Source organism: Eptesicus fuscus, chromosome 24 (genome assembly GCF_027574615.1).
Source record: "Eptesicus fuscus isolate TK198812 chromosome 24, DD_ASM_mEF_20220401, whole genome shotgun sequence".
In the NCBI taxonomy this organism is placed as follows: domain Eukaryota; kingdom Metazoa; phylum Chordata; class Mammalia; order Chiroptera; family Vespertilionidae; genus Eptesicus; species Eptesicus fuscus.
The window spans coordinates 4,246,560-4,266,526 of record NC_072496.1 but is presented as its reverse complement, the minus strand read 5'-3'; the positions used below and the strand labels follow the sequence as shown (position 1 = coordinate 4,266,526).

General features: G+C 45.8%; 1 protein-coding gene across 2 annotated transcripts; it reads right to left on the bottom strand.

Annotated features, from left to right (window-relative positions):
- Nucleotides 1-522: 522 nt before the first annotated feature.
- Nucleotides 523-18,024, bottom strand: TSNAX (translin associated factor X). Of its 2 annotated transcripts, none has more exons than XM_054713021.1 (6): nt 17,835-18,024; nt 17,246-17,350; nt 14,724-14,838; nt 13,431-13,561; nt 9,330-9,457; nt 523-1,100 (listed from the first exon to the last, which is right to left on the bottom strand). In XM_054713021.1, the coding sequence occupies exons 1-6, from the start codon at nt 17,848-17,850 to the stop codon at nt 699-701; spliced, it is 897 nt and encodes a 298-aa protein (XP_054568996.1). In that variant the 5' UTR covers nt 17,851-18,024; the 3' UTR covers nt 523-698. The 2 variants fall into 2 exon arrangements, with proteins under 2 accessions (XP_054568996.1, XP_008147997.1); XM_008149775.3 differs by lacking the exon at nt 523-1,100 and adding an exon at nt 4,283-6,124 and having other exon boundaries at nt 17,835-18,020.
- Nucleotides 18,025-19,967: the final 1,943 nt, after the last annotated feature.

The following is a 19,967-nucleotide window of genomic DNA, read 5'->3' as shown; positions in this document are numbered from 1 at the left end:
CTCCTCTCCTCCTCCCTCCCACCCTGCCTCCTGCCTCTGCCCCCCTGGGCCCTCGGAGTAGCATTTGCTCCTCCAGGATGCACGCTGTCACTGCAGCTGAGGACCAGAGTTGACTCAGGATGGAGGGCGTGTCAAGGAGTGGGGCTGGGGCACAAAGAGAGGAAACTGGTCCCCATTCTTCAGCTGCTCCCCGACCCGCCTCCTTTTAACACAAAGGCCGGTGCTGCTGGCAGATGTCAGAGGGGGAGGAGGGGACGCGCTGCGGCTGGACTTCCTGCTTCAGGTTGAACTCCGTGTCGCCTTTATCAGTATCCACAGCACAACCTCCGGCGCTTGGCTCTCCTCTGTGCCACCCGCGGTGCCCCATCCTGGCTGTGCCGCCTCCTGAGCCACCGCCTGGGGTCTCTCCTGAGGGCCACCAGGCACCCACAGTGTCTGTCCCCCCAATATCGGTCCACACGTCAATTGGCACCTTCACAGCTGACCCCCTTTAATTTATTTTTATTGATTTTAGAAAGACGAAGGGAGAGAGATAGAGGAACATCAATGATGAGAGAGAATCATGGGTCGGCTGCCTCCTGCACGCCCCACACTAGGGATCGAGTCTGCAACTGGGGCATGTGCCATGACAGGGAATCGAACCGAGACCTCCTGGTTCAGAGGTCGACGCTCAACCCCTGAGCCACACTGGAGGTTTCTCACTTAGCATTCTGCCATAGAAATGGCTTCAGAAAAGCACAGCGAGACTGGAACTGGGAGTTGGAAGACCTGAGGGATATCTTCCCGTACGTTTTAGTCCGTCCCATCACAGTTCCAGGAATGCCAGCCCCCGACAGCACGCTGATGAAGATTAAAGAAACAGCACCTGTTGGCCTCGTTAAGCTCCTGGAGGCAGGATGGGGCTGGGCGCTGGCCACCGAGGCGGATACATGTGAGGCAGAGACACTTTCTTTTTCACGTTGAAAAGCAATCACAGGGACCGTCCTCCCCGGGCGCACGTACCCGCTGCTCGGAGCGCGTGCGACACGTGGAATTCCGATGAACTGCGGCGGGGTGGGGCGAGGTCGGGGAGCCAGGCCAGGGACCACCCCTTGGGGGTCCTGGGAAGGAAATCAGCGTGTGAGGCCTGCAGCTCTGCGGAGAGACGCAGACATGTACGGCCACGTCACTGAGATCTTGGGAAACGAGGCTTTGAGAAGGGAGTTTTCAACCATCTGAGGACCGTTCTAGAAGGAGACAATTCAGCTTGTCAATAAATAAGGACCTTCCTATGACCCAGCGATTCTCCCTTCAGCAATGTGTCCTAGAGAAAGCAGCAGAGATGCAGGAGGACACGCAGTCATTAGGCCCTTTGTGTCTGGTTTTTGTTTGTTATATTTGTATTAATTGCAGAGAGGAAGGGAGAGGGAGGGAGAGATAGAAACAGCAATGATGAGAGAGAATCATGGATCGGCTGCCTCCTGCACGCCCCCTACTGGGGACCGAGCCCACAACCCAGGCATGTGCCCTGACCAGGAATCGAACCGAGACCTCCTGGTTCCTAAGTCGACGGTCAACCACTGAGCCACGCCGGCTAGGCCATTTTTGTGTCGGTTTTGTTTGTAATCACAAGCATTTAAAATTAACCTTTAAAATATAAATAAGTACATCCTATATAATAAGAAGGTAATATGTAAATTACCATCACTCCGCTACGCCCACGATTGGGCCAGCAGGAGGAGCAGGGGGCAGGACTCGGGGTGGCCGGGGTGGTGATTGGGCTGGCAGGACGCTGAGCTTGAGTCGCCAGCTGCGGAGCGAGCTCAGCGTCTGCGCCATGGCTGTGCTGCGGCACAGAAGGGGCCTCTGGGGCAGCGAGCCGGGCGTTTGGAGGCCCCGGCTGATGAGGCGGCGTGGGCAGGCAGGCAGCGCGGCTCCCGGGGGAGGAGTCTGGCGGCAGTTGAGGTGCAGGAGCGCGCAGCGGTGTCCGCAGAGGACGCGGGTTTCCACGCGGGTTTCCACTCAGCCCGGGCCGGCCGAGGGAGGGCTCATGAGGGAGCCAGAAGGCAGAGGAGGCGGCGGCGGCCCCAGCCTTCCTGGGCAGGAGGCGAAGGCAAGACCCTGGCCTGGGCTCCGGCCACCGGAGGACCACGCCCCCGCCCGCCTCGCCCTAGGGGCCCAGGGACTTCAGAGCTGCCGGCCACACCGGGTACCGACCAGCGGACAGACAGCCTACACGTGCATGATTTAATCATGCACTGGGCCTCTAGTTTAAAATAAAACAGGATTGGTTGAGTCTATTCATTATGGCGCCATGATGGGCAGCTCTGTAGCCATGAAAAAATGCCTGGTAGGGGAGGGGTGATAAAGGTGCTTTGAGAAGACAAGGCCTGCTCGAGCCCTGACATCCTGTTCGGTAGATGAAGGAAGAGGTTAATAAAAACGCACAGGCCTGTGGTCCACAAATTTAAGTTTAATCTACACTGGATCCAGTGCCTTGGCCTCAGAAAGTCACCATGAGTTTTCCCTGTAATGATCATATTTAACTGCCCGAGGGGCTGTTGATTTGTAATTCGGCTGGGAACAGGCTAGCTAGAAGAAGGTTCCAGTGTTTGCTTAGAAAATGGATCACTTATGCCCTGACTGGTTTGGCTCAGTGGATAGAGCATCGGCCTGTGGACTGAAGGGTCCCGGGTTCGATTCCAGTCAAAGGGCATGTACCTTGGTTGCAGGCACATCCCCAGTGGGGAGGTGTGCAGGAGGCAGCTGATCGATGTTTCTCTCTCATCGACGTTTCTAGCTCTCTATCCTTCTCCCTTCCTCTCTGTAAAAAAATCAATATAATATATATATTTTTAAAAGTATTGGAAGGATTACATTCCTTCTGAAGGTTTAAATAAAATAAAATAAAATAAAATAAAATACCCCCGTGCATTTCATATCTGCAATTGGCTCTATTCGCTGGCATTTAGTCAGGAAAACAGAAAGCACTGCCGGTACTCCACGCAGGAAAGATTTAATCCAGGTGCTTCCAAAACCTGGGAGAGGCCGGGAACGCTGCCAGCGAACTCAGGGAGTCACGGAGCCACCGGAATGACAGGAAACACAGCTGACGACGTGGGCTCGCTGCCCTGAAGCAGGTGAAGGCCCTGCAGAAGCTCACGTCTGCCACCCCACACGCCCTCACACCTGCCCGCGGAGGCCCACGGAGCAGGGGCGGCCTCTGTCCTCTTTGGTTTTTCCAATAGCACCTGCACCTCTCTCATTGTCGACTGCGAGTGAAACCCACCCAGCAAGACAGTCAAGGAAGGCTGGCCTCCAACTTCCTACAATGGAGTTGAGAAGGCAGGTCTGGTCCGGAGCATCAACAGCAACGCCCGGCCTCGCCCACGCCTTTGGGTACTGGGCACTCGCTCACCCCCTTCCCGCTAGGTTTCACCTTCCAAACGACATCATGCTTTGACCAATTGCGATGCGACAAGGGTCCTTCATGCAATCAAGGCGCTGCACCGTCTTCCCACAGGGGAGGGACCACGCCCTGTCCCTCACTATCCATCTCTCATGCCCATTCCTCTTCCAGTTCAATGCAACTTGCCTTTGCCATCCTGGAACTCGAAGACTAACTTCAAAGGTTACCCACCAACACCACACCCTGTAGAAAATAACCAAGGCCCGCAGTGGCTGAGCGTCCATCTATGAACCAGGAGGTCAGAGCTTGATTCCCGATTCTCGGTCAGGGCACAAGCCCAGTTTTGGGGTTTGATCGGGGTGTGCAGGAGGTAGCCAATCAATGATTCTCTCATCATTGATGCTTCTCTCTCTCTCCCTTCCTCTCTGAAATCAATAAAAAATATATTTTTTAAAGGAGTATCAACAACCTAGGATGGGGACAGTTCACTCCCTACTCAAGGCAGCCTCCCCGCTCCGAATCTGATGTCTTGTCCTCCTCCTCCTCCTCTCGGATCAAGTGCACTTGGCCAATCCAGGTGAAGTAGTCCTCCTTTCCAGTGACTGGCTCAGAGGAATGAGAACGTGACCTGGTCTGGGTGAATGCGATGGGAGAAATGTCTTTCCTGAAACGCGCCCAACCTCTGGACCTATTTTAAGAAATAGTAAATCTCCCTATCAAGCTCATCTATATTGGGTTTCCTGTTTGGGCCAAAAATTATATATAACAATGGACAACAGTGTGGTGATTGGGGGTGGGGAGGAGTGAAAGAGGGCATCGAGGGGATACATGGTGATGGCGGAGGGGGGTTATATACAACAATTTAAGTATTTCTCACCATAATAAAAAATAAGATTAACTTTATGTTTTAGTATTTTATTCAAAGACTTCAGTTTTAAACATCTGTAAGCTATTTTATTTTTAACATAAATTTAACTTCAAGTGGCAAAAGAAACAAAAATATGTCATGAGACTACATTTCGGCAATATATCTTTGAACAGGGAAACAAAAAACTCACTACCACCAAAACAAACTATCAAACAAACCTCATTTATTAGGCATGCCTATGTTTTATTTTTCTCTAGGTAATTTGTTGGAAGGAAATTACACTTTCAAAGAATCAGCCCTTACAAACAGAGCAGCTAATCTTTCAAAAAATAACATCCAGTTGCTAGATTTTCAAAACTTACAAAACCCAGTGGAAATGTCTGGTTGTCGGCCAACAGCGTCATGCTCAGGTCGGCTTCACAGCACAGGGGGCAACTACAACTCATTTCTGTAGGCAAAGGCCAACGCTAAATACAACCAGAAACTACCACTGTTGTTCCCAGTGTGTTGGCCATTGTCTTATTGCTGAATTGGACAGGGTAAGTTTTCTTTGGCAACTTTTTATACTATCGGTTAACACAACTAGACAACTACAAAGGTTTGGGTTAACTTAGTATTTCAGAGATTTCAAAACTTCATTATAATTACTTAAATATAATTTCTTATAGATGCTAGAATAGGGAAGTCTCCAAACACGCCTCATGTCAATATAATAGACAACAAAAAAATTGCTAACTAATCACTACTAAAAGTTGTACAGTTGTATGTACAAGTATATAATTCAACTCAAACACCAGTGAAAATATCACAATATTAACTCCAATTCTCTATCAGAGTTCCTGTGATAAAGCACAAAAGTTAAATGTAGAAACTAACATCTGGGTATCTGTCAATTTTTCTGGAAGGCTACTTCATCGTATGGATTCCAAGTGGCCTAAAGTAGCCAGAACATACTGTGAATTCTTACCATGATGCCACATAAAGTATATTGATAACTGAAGTCATTTTAATTCTGTTCTATGGAATAAGCCTATGTTGGAGGCTTGGCACAATACTGCCAAGAAATTTAAACAAAAAGCTCAAGTCCAGGGGTATAACTAGAAAGTCTTTTCTATATATTACAAAACCAACGACTTAAATTATGATTGGCTTCCACTAATTACTAGAGTCAAAACCCACACCCAGTGAAGCGAAACGGGTGCAGAAAGTGCACTCAGCACATTCACATGACAGAGACCAAGGATGGAATTTAGCCCGCAAAAATTCAGAGGGGCCTCTGGGCAAACATTTGTATGCAAGCTTTCATGAGTAAGACACAGAAAATGATTCATTTTGATCATTTTATGTACACCTTGTTTATAATTCAAAACAAGTGAAACTGAAAATTTCCTATGTAAAAGCCACAATAAAGTCAAATACAATACCAAATAACAGTCTTACAAACTGGTCTCTCTTAGGAGTTCCAGAGAATAACAGCTGGCGATGTTATTCTAAGAAATGCCCTCTTCTTGATCAATCATTTCTGTTTTAACTGAGAAGACATCAGCCAGCATATGTTTGGGGATTTCTGAGCCCCTGACTTTCAAGGCATAGCAGGCATTCTCCACTTTGGCCAGGCTCTGTTTCAGGGTGTAGAGCTTCTTGGACACCTCGTAAGGGCCGGTGTTGCCAATGAATGAGAACCCGTCATACACCTGGCGTAAGAACTGGCTCACTTCAAAGGGGGTGTCGATGTCCCCGTTGCCCACACTGTTAATGCACATGCGCATCAACTCGCCAGTCAGATCGGCCACTCCCAGGAGGTAATCGACAGGGGTGATTCTCAGTCTCCAAGTACGAAACTCTTTATCGTGAGCATCGGAAGAGGGCTGGGAAAAGAACACACACACACACACACACACACACACGCACACGCACACACACACGCACACACACACAAAGAAAACACCCGGTGAGAAAGAGGGAATATGTATGTGTCGCATTTATTATAAGGTACAAAACCAATAGCCGGTCAGCCATGCTAATCTTCTCTAAATAGGACCTTCCAGGAACTATTTTGTCTAAAGACTATTTGTGATGTTCCAAGAGGAATTCATGCCTTGGGTAGGGAGTTTAATGAAATTAGTTCAAGATAACTTTGAAATCTAATACTGTATCATTATAAAGTCAACTATTTCCAACTTCACTTGACACACAAAATAAAGTTAAAAGCATTCTCCAACAAGGCCCAACTACTTTACTGCATGACAAACGTACTTATTTAAATAGCAAATTTAAATAAGTAAAGCCCTCCACGTTTGTGATTATTCTCGTCTTCCTAAGCCACTCAGCCTTTTCCGGCCTCTCTCCTATCCCTATGCAGCACTGATCATCTTCATTGATTACTCTCTTGCTACATCCTCCTCAGTTCCTTTAGGCTCCTATTTTTCTACTGCACCCAGAAAAAACACAGCCTGAATCAATGTTAACACCTACTTTTGTTAGGACTTAATTCAAGTGGTTGAGTCCCACTGAGCTGAAAAATAATAATTACATCTGCATCTGTAGTTTGTCCCACTACAAATGACTCACCAATCCTTTCTCTCTCTCCAGTCTCCTTAGACATTATTCCAAACCGTCATCACCTCCTCAGCCCCCTACTTAATCCCAAACCTACTGTCAATGGCCTGGTCATGTTGCCAGGTCACCTGGCACAAGCTCTCAATGGCCTTTTGCCTACAAAAGAAAACTTCGGTCCACACCCATCTTTACCTTCTATCCTCCAGTCTCAGGTGATGAGTTGTCCCTCCTCTTGTTTGAGGTTAACTCTTCCAAATGACCTTGACCCATCTCCTCCCACCTCTTCCAGGACCTTGCTTCATAAGGTGTATGCCCTTGGGCAAGTTATTTCATCTCTCTAAACCTCAGTTTCCTCATCTGTAAAATGGGATAACAGTACCTACCTCAGAGGTTTATTTCAAGGAAGAAATAAGATTTACCAAGTTCTTGGCATTGTGCCCAACACAAAGTAAATACTCAATAAATGTTAGTGGCTATCAATCACCATTACCATGATCATGTAAATCTCTCTCCACATCAATTTCTCTCTACATGCTGCATTCTTTCAGGAAGAGGCGATGCTTAAATTGCGATTAAAAGCCTGTCTGAGACTTAGGGGAAGTCGCAATCACAATGGAGGCCACTTTAGAGAGGGAGCTGGCTGCAAAGGCCTGCGGGTGACAACTGAGTTGTACAGCTGAGAAACTAGTGAGGTTTTCTTCCGAGTCAGGTTTAAAGGAAGAAGTCGCCCTAACCAGTTTGGTTCAGTGGATAGAGCGTTGGCCTGCGGACTCAAGGGTCCCAGGTTCGATTCCAGTCAAGGGCATGTACCTTGGTTGTGGGCACATCCCCAGTAGGGGGTGTGCAGGAGGCAGCTGATCGATGTTTCTCTCTCATCGATGTTTCTAACTCTCTCTCCCTCTCCCTTCCACTCTGTAAAAAATCAATAACATATATTAAAAAATAAAAATAAAGGAAGTAGTACAGGATGAGTCTAGAAATTTAAATGGGTATCAAGGCACATTTAGGAACATGAACTTTATAGGTAACAGAGTCGCTGAGAAGCAAGCAAGGAAATGGCAGTCAAATGGGGGTATTACTAAGATCACTCCATACTGTGGGACTACTCTTCCGAGACCATCTGGTCCGGTCCTCGCAATGTAAAGTATGAGATGAGATGAGGTCCAAGAAACACCAGAGGGAATTCAGCTAGTTACCGACAGAAAGGAGTAAGTGTCCAAAGCCCGCTTCCGGATTTCCGGGTGCCTGTACACTACAGCATGGCGTCGGGTGCCCGCTGTTTCGTTTCTGTTACTGTCAGGGAAAGGGCATCCTTTTAGGAAGGGCAGGCAAACTGTAGTAGTGGACAGAGGGCTCCACTGCATAGGTCGTTTATAGAAATAACTTTTGCTTAAGGAAATATTAATGTTCTTATTTCTATCATTGGACAGGAGTTCCCTGGTTATAACTAAAAGTTGATGTCAGAGAAAAAAGCATGTTAAAATGCACTTCCTCCTTTAGAAACTTCATATAATTTAAAAATTGAGAAAATGCATACCTTCCTTAAAGTAAGTTTCTCTGTCATGTCAAATTAAGTCTCCCGATTTCAATATGAACATTTTAGCTAATATTCAAGAAAACATTATTTCTATAGCTTCTTACATCTTCTGACTCTGAGTAATTTTTAAATACTAAAACAGAAAAAAAATAAAAATAAAGAAAAATAATTTTATCTTTAAGTATACTAATATGTCAGGAAATATCAAATATTTAAAATCTCACCTCACTGCTTGAATACTGTATCTTGAGACCCAGGGCACTAGTATGCATTCAAGACACCTGGTTTCAAAGCTGGCATCACCCTCATCAGTTGTGTGGCTTCTGATAAGCCCATTTTCTTGGTTGTAAAGTGAGGGTGATCATTCTTGCCTCATTAGATTGAAAAAGGATGCAATGAGCCCTAGCTGGTCTGGCTCAGTGGACAGAGTGTCGGCCTGCAGACTGAAAGGTCCTGGGTTCGGGTCCTGCCAAGGGCACCTACTTTGATTGCAGGCTCGATCCCTGGCCCGTCGGGGCATGTGCGGGAGGCAACCGCCCCATCATTGATATTTCTCTGTCTCTCCTCCTCCCTTCCACTCTCTCTAAAAATCAATGGAACAGTATCCTCAGGTGAGGATTAAAAAAATAAAATAGATGTATCTTGAATGAAAGCCAATAAAGGCAACACATTTTTTTAAGGTAGTGCTTATAAAGGGCACAGAGTAAATACAGTGACACCGAAACTGAACGTACAGGGATCACTCAGTAATGCGTCAGGTGGACAGGGTGACGTATACCCACAGCTGTTCCTGTCCTATCCACTAACTAAACAGTCAAAAAGGCATTTCCCTGCATGGGAATCTATGACACCACACTTTAGAAAGAACACCGCCATCTCAATATTCCTACAACTGTCAGCCAGTATACACCGCCTACAATCATTATACTGTTACATGAATGATGTCATAAAGGTGAAATATGGTTTTAAATGCTTACAGTCTGATTTTCTTTCCCATTGTCTTCGGTTGTAAATACCAATTGTTTATTAATTTCATCCATACTGATAAGTGATCGTGTTTTGATAAAGTGTTGAAAAGAGACGGCCTCCACATATTCCTGTAGTCCTGAAAAACCAACCAAGAAAATCACTGAAGAAAACCATTAACTGAATAAGAACGTCATAAAGACTTCAGGTGGCGCATCGCCTGACTAAACAAAGCTTAGTGCACGCCCACCAAGCGCTAGCCCTGGGTTTGAGAGTTAGCGGCATTTGAACAGCATGGATGACCCTGAGAACACTATGCCAAGTGAAAGGAGTCAGACAGAAAAAGCCAAGAACCATGTGATTTCCCTCATAAAACTGAAACCTGTGAACACAAGCAGCAGAGTGGTGGTTGCCAGAGGGAAGGGGGTGGGGAGAGAAGGGGTCATAATATGAAGTGACAGGAGAAGATCTGACTTTGGGTGTGGGCACATGGTGCAATAGACAGATCTTGTAACATAGAAACCCACACAGCAAGTTTATATGTTCATGTTGACCAATGTCACCCCAATCAATTTAATAAATAAATTTTTTAAATTCATCTGTGGTGTCAATCTCTCTTAATGTGGTGGTTATCAAATATTACATTTCCAAGCATATCTATTCATTAACTAAGTTGTCTTTGGGGTGTGTTTGATTAAAGTTACTGCAGAGATGAGGTGGCCATTTCTACTCCATAGAAATTGAGTTTCGTGCTATACCATGGAGAAAGTTCAAGGCCACCTGGCCCCAAACACTGAAAAGCATTTCTGGGTCACATGTAGGTTAAAGGATGTTTAAACAAGTTATGTTTCAAGTTGATGAAAAGAACATCCGCTATTTTCAGTGACTAATCCCCAAGGTGAAAATTTTCAACCCACTGCCATATCCCATCAAACAATGCCTTCCCCTTCTGCTTTTGCCTTGGACGAAATCCAATTAGAATTATTTACAGAAACAGCTGCCAGTAAGAGCGAAGTTTGTAGACTGCTTTTTTGTCATGTTATTTTTCTTCTCGTTCTTCTCTTAGAATATATACAAGGAAACCCAATTAAAGGCTTCTGGTTATTTTTACTTATTCTTATAAAGGTGAACAGACAAGACAAGAGGTTCCATTATAAATTCCAATTTCATGCCTGCACTTTCTTTCCAGGCTTTTAGTCGTTCAAAAAACTGTTTGCCATATGCCCCCAGCTCTTCCACTCCTGGGTGGATACCCAAGAGAACTGAAGGTATTTATTATGTTCCCACAAAGACTTCAGGTCAATGTTCGTTCATAGCAGCAACTTCACTGAACTTCGATATCCTCATTTGTTAAGTACAAACATCAACCCACACTGTAGGATTGATGTAGAATAGATGGGTACAAGGGCCCTCCTCTGTCACTTGAATTACAGAGAATAATTAAAATAAGAATGACAGGTAGTAAATTTTTGTTAGAAATATAACTTAGAATGCAGTGGGGCTTTTTTTTGTTTTTGTTTCAATGTATTAACTCACAATTAAAAGAGGCCGTTATTATTCCAAAAGGTTAGTCCAATATGCGCTATAATAGTAAAAAGAAATAGGTAAGTTATGTTAATGGATCACTACTCTTTATCCTATTAAGGCATTGTAAACTAAGACAGTTTGTCAAGGAATAAGGACCTGTTTGACTTAGGCATATGTTAAGTACTATGGAAAAAGAGCAACATCAGAGCCATAATGTGGGTGGGTTTATAAGGAAAAGCTTAATATTGGGGGGAGGAGAGTTTAAGCAAGATAAAGCCTTTACCTGGGGTTAGATTCTCAAGTCAACACCCAGGTGGTATGAAATCCATGGCTCTACTTACTAGCTTATGACCTTGGGCAAGTTGCTTAACTCGTGTGAGTCTGAATCCCTCACTTATGAAGTGGTAAAAATTATACCTTCGTCTTCGGGATATAATAAAGGCCATGAATAGAAAGAACAGTAGCTAAGAAATATCTCTAACTGGCCCAAAATGTCCACTTACCCCATCATTCACATTCTCGGGTAAGAGAATGAAAATACCAGTTAGGGTATGAACTTAGCTTCGTGTACGAAAATGAAATGACCATTTTTATCCTCGTAGTGATATAAACTAAATACATATATATATATGTAAACATAATTTACTTTCTTTGACATGCATGACATTTTCTCCAACTGTTAATTTTTCAACAAGAGAGAAAAACAAAAAATTGACAGGGCACAAAAAACTGTTAAGTGACTTATTTCAAGCAACTAATGATTCGCTCATTTGTTTAGCCATCCCTTGGGACAATCCGTAATCTACTCTGATAAGAAGTGTGCAGAAAACAGACCTAACCTTTTGTTGTTGTTCCATTATGAGTAGGATGCTCAGTGTTTGAGCTCACACAAGTGTCCCGTAGGGAACTGCTCTGCGTGCCATTAGCACTATTCTTAATGAGGAAAAGCAGAGAACTCCTTTAGTTCAGTGCCAGAATTGTTTTATCTCCAAGTCAAAAGAACAACTATTTGGAGCAACACCAAAACAAGCACTTAACAATTACAAACAGCAAGCTATTCATAAGCATCATATTGTTAATGCTACGCTAATGATAAGTAACCTGTGTTTTATCAAATAGAATATCTGTCAGCAAATATTTAAGTCCGAGATACCTCTTCATTTGACTGATTACTTAACTTTAAGAAAAAATAATTCTTATTGCTTCAACATAAAGAACCTAGTTTTATTTTAAAGACTTGTTATGAGCCCTTGCTGGTTTGGCTCAGTGGATAGAGCATCTAACTGGGGACTGAAGGGTCCCAGGCTGGATTCCAGTGAAGGACACATGCCCAGGTTTCGGGCTTGGTCCCCAGTAGGGGGCGTGCAGGAGGCAGCCGATCCATGATTCTCTCTCATCATGGATGTTTCTGTCTCTCTCCCCCTTCCTCTCTTCTCTCCTGTCAGTGTACTCACATTAAAAAAAACGATGGCAAGGAGAGAATCAAGCACTTAAACAGTTATGCAACTATTTTGGACCCCTGAACACAGGTCTAAACTTAAACGTGGATTTTTCCCCCAATAAGTGTGTACAGCACTGTAAATGTGTTTTCTGTTCCTTATGATTTTCTTAATACCATATTCTTTTCTCTAGTGTACTTACTGTAAGCACACGGCATATTAATCATAACACACAAAATGTGTGTTCATTAACTGTTTATGTTATCGGGAAGGCTTCCTATGGACAACAGACAATCAGCAGTTAAGTTCTGGGAAAGTTATATGTGGATTTTTGTTGTTGTTAATCCTCATGCGAGGATATTTTTCCAATGATTTTTAGGGAGAATATAAGAGAGCAGGAAAGACAAAGAGAAACATCCATGGGAGAGAGACACATCGATTGATTGCCTCCTACATGAGCCCCAACCAGGGTCCGGGCCCGGGAGAAGCCTGCAAATAAGGCACGTGCCCTTGACTGGAACCGAACCCAGGACCCTTTAGTCCACAGGTCGACACTCTACCCACTTAGCCAAGCTGGCTAGGGGTACACATGGACTTTTTATTGTCGGGGTTGGGGGTGTTGGTTGGCACCCCTAGCCTCTGTGTTCAAGGATCAACTCTAATTTGCAAATGGTGATAATCACCAAGATACAGTATTCCCTGGAACTTTTAAAACGAATATAAACTCAGTGCCACCCTAAAATTCCCGTATGGAGGCACACCAGAGAGGTTTGGATCCCCCTGGCTAGGTGATATATTCTCCTTCATGAACCTACTAAAGCTGAAGCTTCAGAGCCACCTGTGAGCTACCCCCATGCTGGGAGTTCAGTGCCCCTTGTCTGAATCCACTCCACACATTCAAGAATAAAGTCATTGAGAAAACAGTTACTAGGAAACAGACTTTATTAAAATGTATCAATGACTGTAACTGCACTTTGAGAAAAATAAAGCCAATTAAATGTTTTTGATTACCTTTACATTACTACTCAGCAGTCCCAATTTTTTAAAGCCAATAATATGTTACTAAGTACCCATTAAAATTCATGCAACGCACACATAAATCAGGTAGCACACTATTTTAAAATGTTAGCGTTGAAGAGAACTCACCTGTCGTAATGGCTCTATGGAACTGATGCATCTCCTCTCCCAGGAGCTCCTGGGCCACCTGCAGTATCTTTTGTCTGACACCATCCAATTTAATTTCCGCCTCAGTCAGTATTTCCTCCATATCAGGAGCACTATAGCCAAGATATTGGGAACTTTTAAGACATCAGCCAGATGCTTTATAGAGGAAGACTGAAATAATCTAATTATCACTTCACATAGGCCTAAACAAATACTGTATTTGGATACTAACTCAAAACTACAACTGATTTTATTAAAACTATGTAAACACATGGAAAATGCTGTAACATACTATTAAATGAAAAAAAAAAAAGTACACAAAGCTCTATGTATAATCATAACTATAAGAAAAATTACATGGGGGTGGGAGCAGCCGGGGAGAGGTCAATGGGGGAAAAAGGAGACATATGTAATACTTTCAACAATAAAGAATTTAAATTTTTTAAAAAAAGAAAAATTATGTTCATAACAATATGACATCTGGATAAGTCTGCTTTTAGTCAGGATGAAGTAACGTGGGCAGAAATTATCCTCCCACCAAAAACAACTAAAAAGAAAAAAAAAAAAAACCACATAAAAACTATGGTTTTCAGACATTGGACAACAGGCAGTACGGGACAGTGATCCCTGAGAGAGGTGAGGAAAAGGACATGTGCCCTCCGGATTGGCCTATCTCAGTTCCTGGAAACTTTCCAAGAGACAGCGCAGGAATGAGAAACCTACACGGAGCCGAGAAGTCTCCCTGAGAAAGTATTTTGAATGGAATGAAAATGAAAAACAGCACATCTAAGTTCATGGAATGCAGTTAGAGCGTACTTAGAGACTCAAAAGGGAAAGTTACAGCACTAAATGTCTACATTCGAAAGGAGAGTTCGCCTTTGATCTCAGCTTCCACCTTGAGAAACTAGAAAAAAGGAGCAAATGAATCCAAAGCAAGCATGCGACGGGAAAAAACAAGTAGGGGTAACTTAAGTAGAAAAATGGACAATGCCATAAAACCAAGATCCTTTAAGATCAGTAACATGGAGCCAGACAGATCAGGAAAAAGAACACAAATCACCAACATCAGTAATGAGAGATGTCACTGCAGAGCCTACAGAAATGAAAGGATAAAGAAAAAAATTCCTTGAGAGTCACAAGCTACCAAAGCTCACTGATAAATGTGCCTGCTGCTAACGTCCTCTGACCCAATGCTCAAAAAATAAGTCACGGAATATTCTAGCAGCTAGTTAGAACTGCATCCAACTGTAAGAAAAGTTAAGAGGATTTACTCACCTTGTAATCCTATGGAGCAGAAAGATTATCCTTTTACTTTCTACAGTTATATCCCGACTAAGTTTTACAAGTCTCTCATATTTGTCATGTCTTGCATCAAGTTCCTGCTGAAATGCTAAGAATACATTATTATGACCATCAGCATGATTATTCTGTAAGTAAAGTCTATTACACAGTATAGTTACTATTCATGACAAAGCAACTCTTCTTTACTCTATAAAGAGCACAACGTCATCTTATATATTTTTAAAGTACTTGGAAATTAAAGACTCTGTTGGTAACTAAAATATCCTTTCTTTACATAGACACATGGTTAACTGGGTTTTATCACTCAGAGCCTTATAATGAAACTGTGAACACACATCCATCCAGGCAAGATTTACTGATAGACAGGAGTTCCCACTCTGGGCAAAGTGCTCCAGTCAAAGCAAAAATACAATCCGTCTTCGGAAGTCTAGCTGAGGCAACAAAACCAATGCACAACGTGCCCTGGCCGTTTGGCGCTGTGGTTAGAGTGTCAGCCCTGGGGCCAGAGGGTTGCGGGTTCAATTCCCTGTCAAGGGCATGTACCTCAGCTGCAGGTTTGATTCCCGGCTCTGGTTGGGGATCGTGTGGGAGGCAACCAATCCATGTTTCTCTCTCCCCCCCGCCCCCGCCCCCACTCCCTACACTCCACTCTCTCTAAAAAAATAAAAAAAAAAATCAACGGGGAAAATATTCTCAGGTGAGAATTAAAAAAAGATACACACTTAAAAAATTAAATAGTGCCGAAACCGGTTTGGCTCAGTGGATAGAGCATCGGTCTGCGGACTGAAGGGTCCCAGGTTCGATTCCGATCAAGGGCATGTACATTGGTTGCAGGCACATCCCCGGTGGGGAGTGTGCAGGAGGCAGCTGGTCAATGTTTCTCTCTCATCGATGTTTCTAGCTCTCTATCCCCTCTCCCTTCCTCTCTGTAAAAAATCAATAAAAATATATTTTTAAAAAATTAAATAGATGTACATATACACCTAATGTGTGTATATATTGTATGTGTGTGTCTCCCTGATACACATACACACCTGATATATAATGATATGGTACATAACGACATCCTGGTCACCAATGGACTTCACCTAGAAGGGTGGCCCTATCCTATCCTATAGAATAAAAGCCTAATATGCTAAGTGTCTGACCGCTCGACCAGCCGCTACGATGTGCACTGACCACCAGGGGGCAGACGCTCCGACCAGTAGGTTAGCTTGCTGCTGGGGTCCAGCCCCTCTCGCCCAGGACATGCCCTGGAGCCCCCCCTCCCTCCCTGGCCTCTAAAGTATTTTTTTCTAAATAATTTCCTTTAGATGTGCACGAATCCGTGCACCTGGCCTCCAGGAAGATTATAACGGAGATGAAAAATTCCTCTTGCCTCGTGACGCCATAGCCATCCTACTTAGTAACGTAGCCCACGATGTAAACACGCCTACAGCCTGCGCCCAGCACAGCGGTCCAGCACATGGGATTACAGAGTGGGCGCAAGTGCCGGGGCCTGGCACACCCACGGAACCACCTGGTGATGCGCCTCTCCCGTGGCCAAGCAGCACGGGTGAATGTGTGTGTGTGCTGACATATATCGGATTCGCGATCATTTTTGGCCAGGTGGCACTGTCTCACGTCAATTCAGCAACGTTTACCTGTGGGCCCGTAATGGGGGAAAAGGGGGAGGAAACCCAAGATTTTTGTCATCTTGACCTTCATAGCAGACCTCGCACCACCCAACCCCAGGAAAAGGAATCGACCCACAGAGGCGCCTCTTAAAACTCTCAGCCGCCCTTTTCTTCTGCGCACGATGGCCAAGATTATTATGCGTTCAGAGATCATAATAATCTGGCCACTCAGAGTATACCAGGTGTGTATTCATATCAGGGAGACACACACATATCAGGTGTATATATCCATCTATTTAATTAATTTTTAAAGTGTGTATGGTTTTAAAAAAAAAAAAATGCCCTAGCCGGCTTGGCTCAGTGGATAGAGCGTCAGCCTGCGGACTGAAGGGACCCAGGTTCGATTCCAGCCGAGGGCACATGCCCGGGTTGCGGGCTTGATCCCCAGTGGGGAGTGTGCAGGAGGCAGCCCATCAAAGATTCTCTCTCATCACTGATGTTTCTATCTCTCTCTCCCTCTCCCTTCCTCTCTCAAATCAATAAAAATATATATTTTTTAAAAAACATTTAAGCCCTGACCGGTTTGGCTCAGTGGATAGAGCATCAGCCTGCAGACTGAAGGGTCCCAGGTTCGATTCCGGTCAAGGGCATGTACCTTGGTTGCAGGCACATCCCCAGTGGGGGGTGTGCAGGAGGCAGCTGATCAATGTTTCTCTCTCATGGATGTTTCTGACTCTCTGTCCCTCTCCCTTCCTCTCTGTAAAAAATCAATAAAATATATTTAAAAAAAAAAACATTTAAAAAAAAAAAAAAAAAACCATGCACACTCCGACCTCTTTGGCTCTCTGCCCGGGCCCGCGCGCGCTCCAGGGAACTTACCTTTGAAGGCCACCATCACGGGTGACGACGCGTTCACGTCCTTCCCTTCCCTCCGCTGGCTGTGGGGGAAATTGTCGTGCTTCCTCTTCCTGAACCCTCCGGGTCCTGACGCGGAGGAGGAGAGAACAGTCGGACAGGCCCTCCCATCACCCGGAGGCGACCACTCGGGGTCGGGGGGCACCCTCCCGCCCCCCATTTCCTGCCTGGAGAGCCGGACGCCCACAGGGCCCTGGCCTCGGACGCTTCCGCGGCCCACTCGGCTCTTTTCCCCCCCAAACCTTACAAACTCGCTCGGCCTGGCCACCCCCAACAGGTTCCTTCCTCTGGCACGAGGTGGAGTATCGCCCCACCAAGTTGTTTAAAAACAGCTCGTGCATTTAAAGGAAGTGGAGGTGTTCAATGGGGCCAGTGTGAGTGTGTGTGGTGGAGGCGGGGAGAGGATAAGGGGGAGTCACCAGGACCGCCGCCCCCCCACCCCGGCCTGCACGGGGCGAGGGCATCCCTCGGGAGGGGAGGGGGAAATCCTGCAAAAAGCCTGGAGATCCACCCCCGTTGGGTAAATAACGCCCAGGGCTGTGGAAGACGCCACCTTCTTTGTTGCTCATGTCGTCACGGCCGGAGGCGAGACGCGTAGAGACGGAGGGTCTCTCTCTCGGACCCGGGGAGAGTGCGCGGGGCGGCAGTGGAAGAGCCTGCCAGGGGCCCTTGGACGTCGACGCACGAGCCGGAAGCGCGCGGCCGCAGACACTCACATCCCGCCTTCTCCCTCGCACACTTCCGGTCTGCGTCCAAGTCTCTCAGCCACTAAGCTCCGCCGCGTGCCTGTCCCGGAGGACCTCGCCTCCGCGTGCCCTCTGCCGTGCCTGACGGCAGAAGCGACTCTACACGCTTCCCAGCGTGCGCTGCTAATAAATACGACGATCTGTCCTCCTGTAGGCGAGGTCTGTGTGAAGGTGGAAAGGCAGGGGGAAATGTGCGTGATTTTTTTTTTTTTTTGCTTAAGGCGCCTATGGAACACCCTCGCGTTCCCTCAGCGAGGACCCAGCCTCCAGCGCGGTGCATAGTGGGAGTTGTAGTTCGCCAGCGAATCCGGTCCTACTGGGCTCAAGCCAGACTGGGAGGAAGGAACAACCCACTTGGGCGCCTATGGGGAGGTCTTCTTAGGATGGGGGTGGAACCTTACCGAGTTACTTTTTATTTTTATTTTCTAAATAGATTTTTTATTTCAGAGATGAAGGGAGAGGGAGATAGAAACATCAATAATGAGAGAGAATCATTGACTGGTTGGCTCCTAATGGGGATCAAGCCAGCAACCTGAGCTTGTGCCCTAACCAGAAATCGAACGAGGAACCTTTTGGTTCATGGGATGATACTCAACCAACTGAGCTACACCAGCCAGGGCAGATTGATTTAATTTTTTTAAAATATATTTTTTTAATTGATTTCAGAGAGGAAGGGAGAGGGAAGGGAGAGGGAGAGGGAGAGAAACATCAGTGAGAGGGAATCATTGATCAGCTGCCTCCTGCACGTCCCCAGTAGGGGGACAGAGCACTCAACCTGGGCATGTGCCCTGACCTGGAATCAACCTGTGGCTTTTGGGTGCATGGGATGATACTCCAACCAACTGAGCCACACGGGCCAGGGCATGGGCTGCCCTCATATTGCCCTGAGACACCTGCCTATTGCTTCCATGGTGATCTGCCCAAGACAGTGTAGGGGAGAAGCCAAGTTAGAATTTAAAAGCTCTGGTCTTGCCCTAACAGTTTGGCTCAGTGGATACAGCGTCAGCCTGTGGACTGAAGGGTCTCGGGTTCTATTCCGGTCAAGGGCATGTACCTTGGTTGCGGGCACATCCCCAGTGGAAGGTGTGCAGGAAGCAGCTGATCGATGTTTCTAACTCTCTATCCCTCTCCCTTCCTCTCTGTAAAAAATCAATAAAATATATTTTTAAAAAATAAAAATAAAAATACATAAAAGCTCTGGTCTTGCCCTAGCCCAGTGGTCGGCAAACTCATTAGTCAACAGAGCCAAATATCAACAGTACAACGATTGAAATTTCTTTGGAGAGCCAAATTTTTTAAACTTAAACTTCTAACGCCACTTCTTCAAAATAGACTCGCCCAGGCCGTGGTATTTTGTCGAAGAGCCACACTCAAGGGGCCAAAGAGCCGCATGTGGCTCGCGAGCCGCCGTTTGCCGACCACGGCCCTAGCCAGTTTGGCTCAGTGGATACAGCATAGGCCTGAGGACCGAAGGGTCCTGGATTCGATTCTAGTCGAGGACACCTACCTCGGTTGCAGGCTCCTCCCCGGCCTGGGCCCTGGTCAGGACTCATGCAGGAGGCAACCAATCAATGCATTTCTCTCACATCGATGTTCCTCTTTCCCTCTCTCTTCCACTCTCTCTAAAAATCAATGGAAACATATCCATTGGGTGAGGATTGAAAAATAAAAGCTCTGGTCTTGGCCCCAGGCTGAGGCCCCGCTGGCCATCCCCTCGGGTGGGTCCATTCCTTCACACACAGTATGAATCCTCCCAGCTATACCTGGGTTTCTCACAGCTTCAGGTTGGGTCCTCTGATCCCTGCTTCACTCTCACTTCTGACTTGGGGAGGTGGATGGCTCGCAGCAGCCTATCCTGGTTGCCTTCTTATAGGAGCCTGTCCACCTACATCTTCTAGGCCTTTTTCTCTTCTCCAGCTTTATGGACAAACTTGATTGTC

Coding starts and splice junctions, on each gene's coding strand:
- TSNAX (XM_054713021.1), bottom strand. Junction 14,839..17,245: donor CGTGATGGTGGCCTTCAAAG/GTAAGTTCCCTG, acceptor ATGTATTCTTAG/CATTTCAGCAGGAACTTGAT. Junction 1,101..9,329: donor ATGGGAAAGAAAATCAGACT/GTAAGCATTTAA, acceptor TTTCCTTCCCAG/GACCCCCAAGGGGTGGTCCC.